General features: G+C 62.8%; 1 protein-coding gene across 1 annotated transcript in view; it reads left to right on the top strand.

Annotated features, from left to right (window-relative positions):
* The window catches only part of PCSK4 (proprotein convertase subtilisin/kexin type 4), an 8,047-nt gene extending 6,812 nt beyond the window's left edge, over positions 1 to 1,235 (top strand). Inside the window, 3 exon segments of the mRNA XM_042782776.1 lie at positions 559 to 681; positions 812 to 907; positions 910 to 1,235. Coding sequence (XP_042638710.1) covers positions 559 to 681; positions 812 to 907; positions 910 to 1,235 — 545 coding nt within the window.

The raw sequence follows: 1,235 nt of genomic DNA, 5'->3' as shown, positions 1-1,235 counted from the left end.
CCCTGGGCTTTGGGCGGGTCTTGGGGACTCCACTGCAAAATGGGCCTGGCACAGTTCCCCTCCAAGAGACTGTGGGTGTCCAGTTATCCAGGAAAAGTGGTGCCTTGTTAGTGGCACACAGTAGGTGTCCTATCAGCCAAGAAAAATGGGTGTCCAGTTACTGGTATACAGTAAGTGTGTAGGTGCCACGGTTTTCCCTGGCATGCCTGCTGCCTCCCTGGGCCCTCCCAACACCTGTTACCCTCTGCACACCTGTCATCTATTCCAAGTCCTCCCCAAACACCTGCAGCCCACTGGTAACACAGTAGGCCTTCTGTCACACAAGAGAAGCAGGTGTGCAGTTATCGGTGCACAGTAGATGCTGGCGCTTAAAACACAGTAGGTCCAGTTACTTGGCGTGCAGGAAGTCCTCAGTGGCTGGGACAAGGCCTGAAGTGCACGTCCCCCACCACCACCTGAGTCCTGAGCTCTGGGGTGGGGGCTGCTGGGGAGAGGGGCCCAGGGAGCTGAGGACATGACAACCAACACGTGGCCCCGTGCCCCGTGGCCCCTGCCCAGGGACACTGTACCGCTACACGCTGCTGCTCTACGGGACAGCTGAGGACATGACAGTGCGGCCCATGGGCTCCCAGGTAACCAGCAGCGTGTGTGTGCGGTGCGCCACAGAGGGGCTGTGCCAGGGTGAATGCCTGGCACAGCTAGCCCCTGTGCTGGGAGGTGGCAGCAGCGGGCAGTGTGCGTGTGCGGCTGGGTAGCCGGGCGGGCATGGTGGGTGCAACCTCGTGACCCTCCACATCTGTCCTGTTCACAGAATGTCACAGCCCTGCCTACATCCTGGACTGCCTCTGCCTCTCCCACTGCCCACCTCAGTTCTTCAGCCACACCCGGCAGGCAGTGACCGTGGGGCCCTTCGGGTCTGCGCCAGCTGCCGCCTTCCTGCCGTACCTGCCACAGGAGCTTCTCCTCGACCGCACCGCCTGTTCCCCCGGCACACCCTGGATGAGCGCCAGGGCTCCTGCTCGGTCCCTGTCACCCCTGCCACCCAGCCCTGCCCCCACCACGGCCCAGCCAGGGCCCTGCAGCTGGCCCTGCCAGCCGTGGCCTTGGGGAGCTCCATCTTCAGTAGCATCCTCTCCATGGGCTGCCCACTGCAATCTGGGGGGCTGCCCCCACCCCTACCCCAGATCTGGCTACTACCAGCTGGAACCTGGCTGTCCATTGGATGGGACATGTGA

Source organism: Orycteropus afer, unplaced genomic scaffold (assembly GCF_000298275.1).
Source record: "Orycteropus afer afer isolate SDZICR_OR568_19922 unplaced genomic scaffold, OryAfe1.0 scaffold00466, whole genome shotgun sequence".
NCBI classification, from domain to species: Eukaryota; Metazoa; Chordata; class Mammalia; order Tubulidentata; family Orycteropodidae; genus Orycteropus; species Orycteropus afer.
This window is presented reverse-complemented; position numbering and strand designations above follow the sequence as displayed.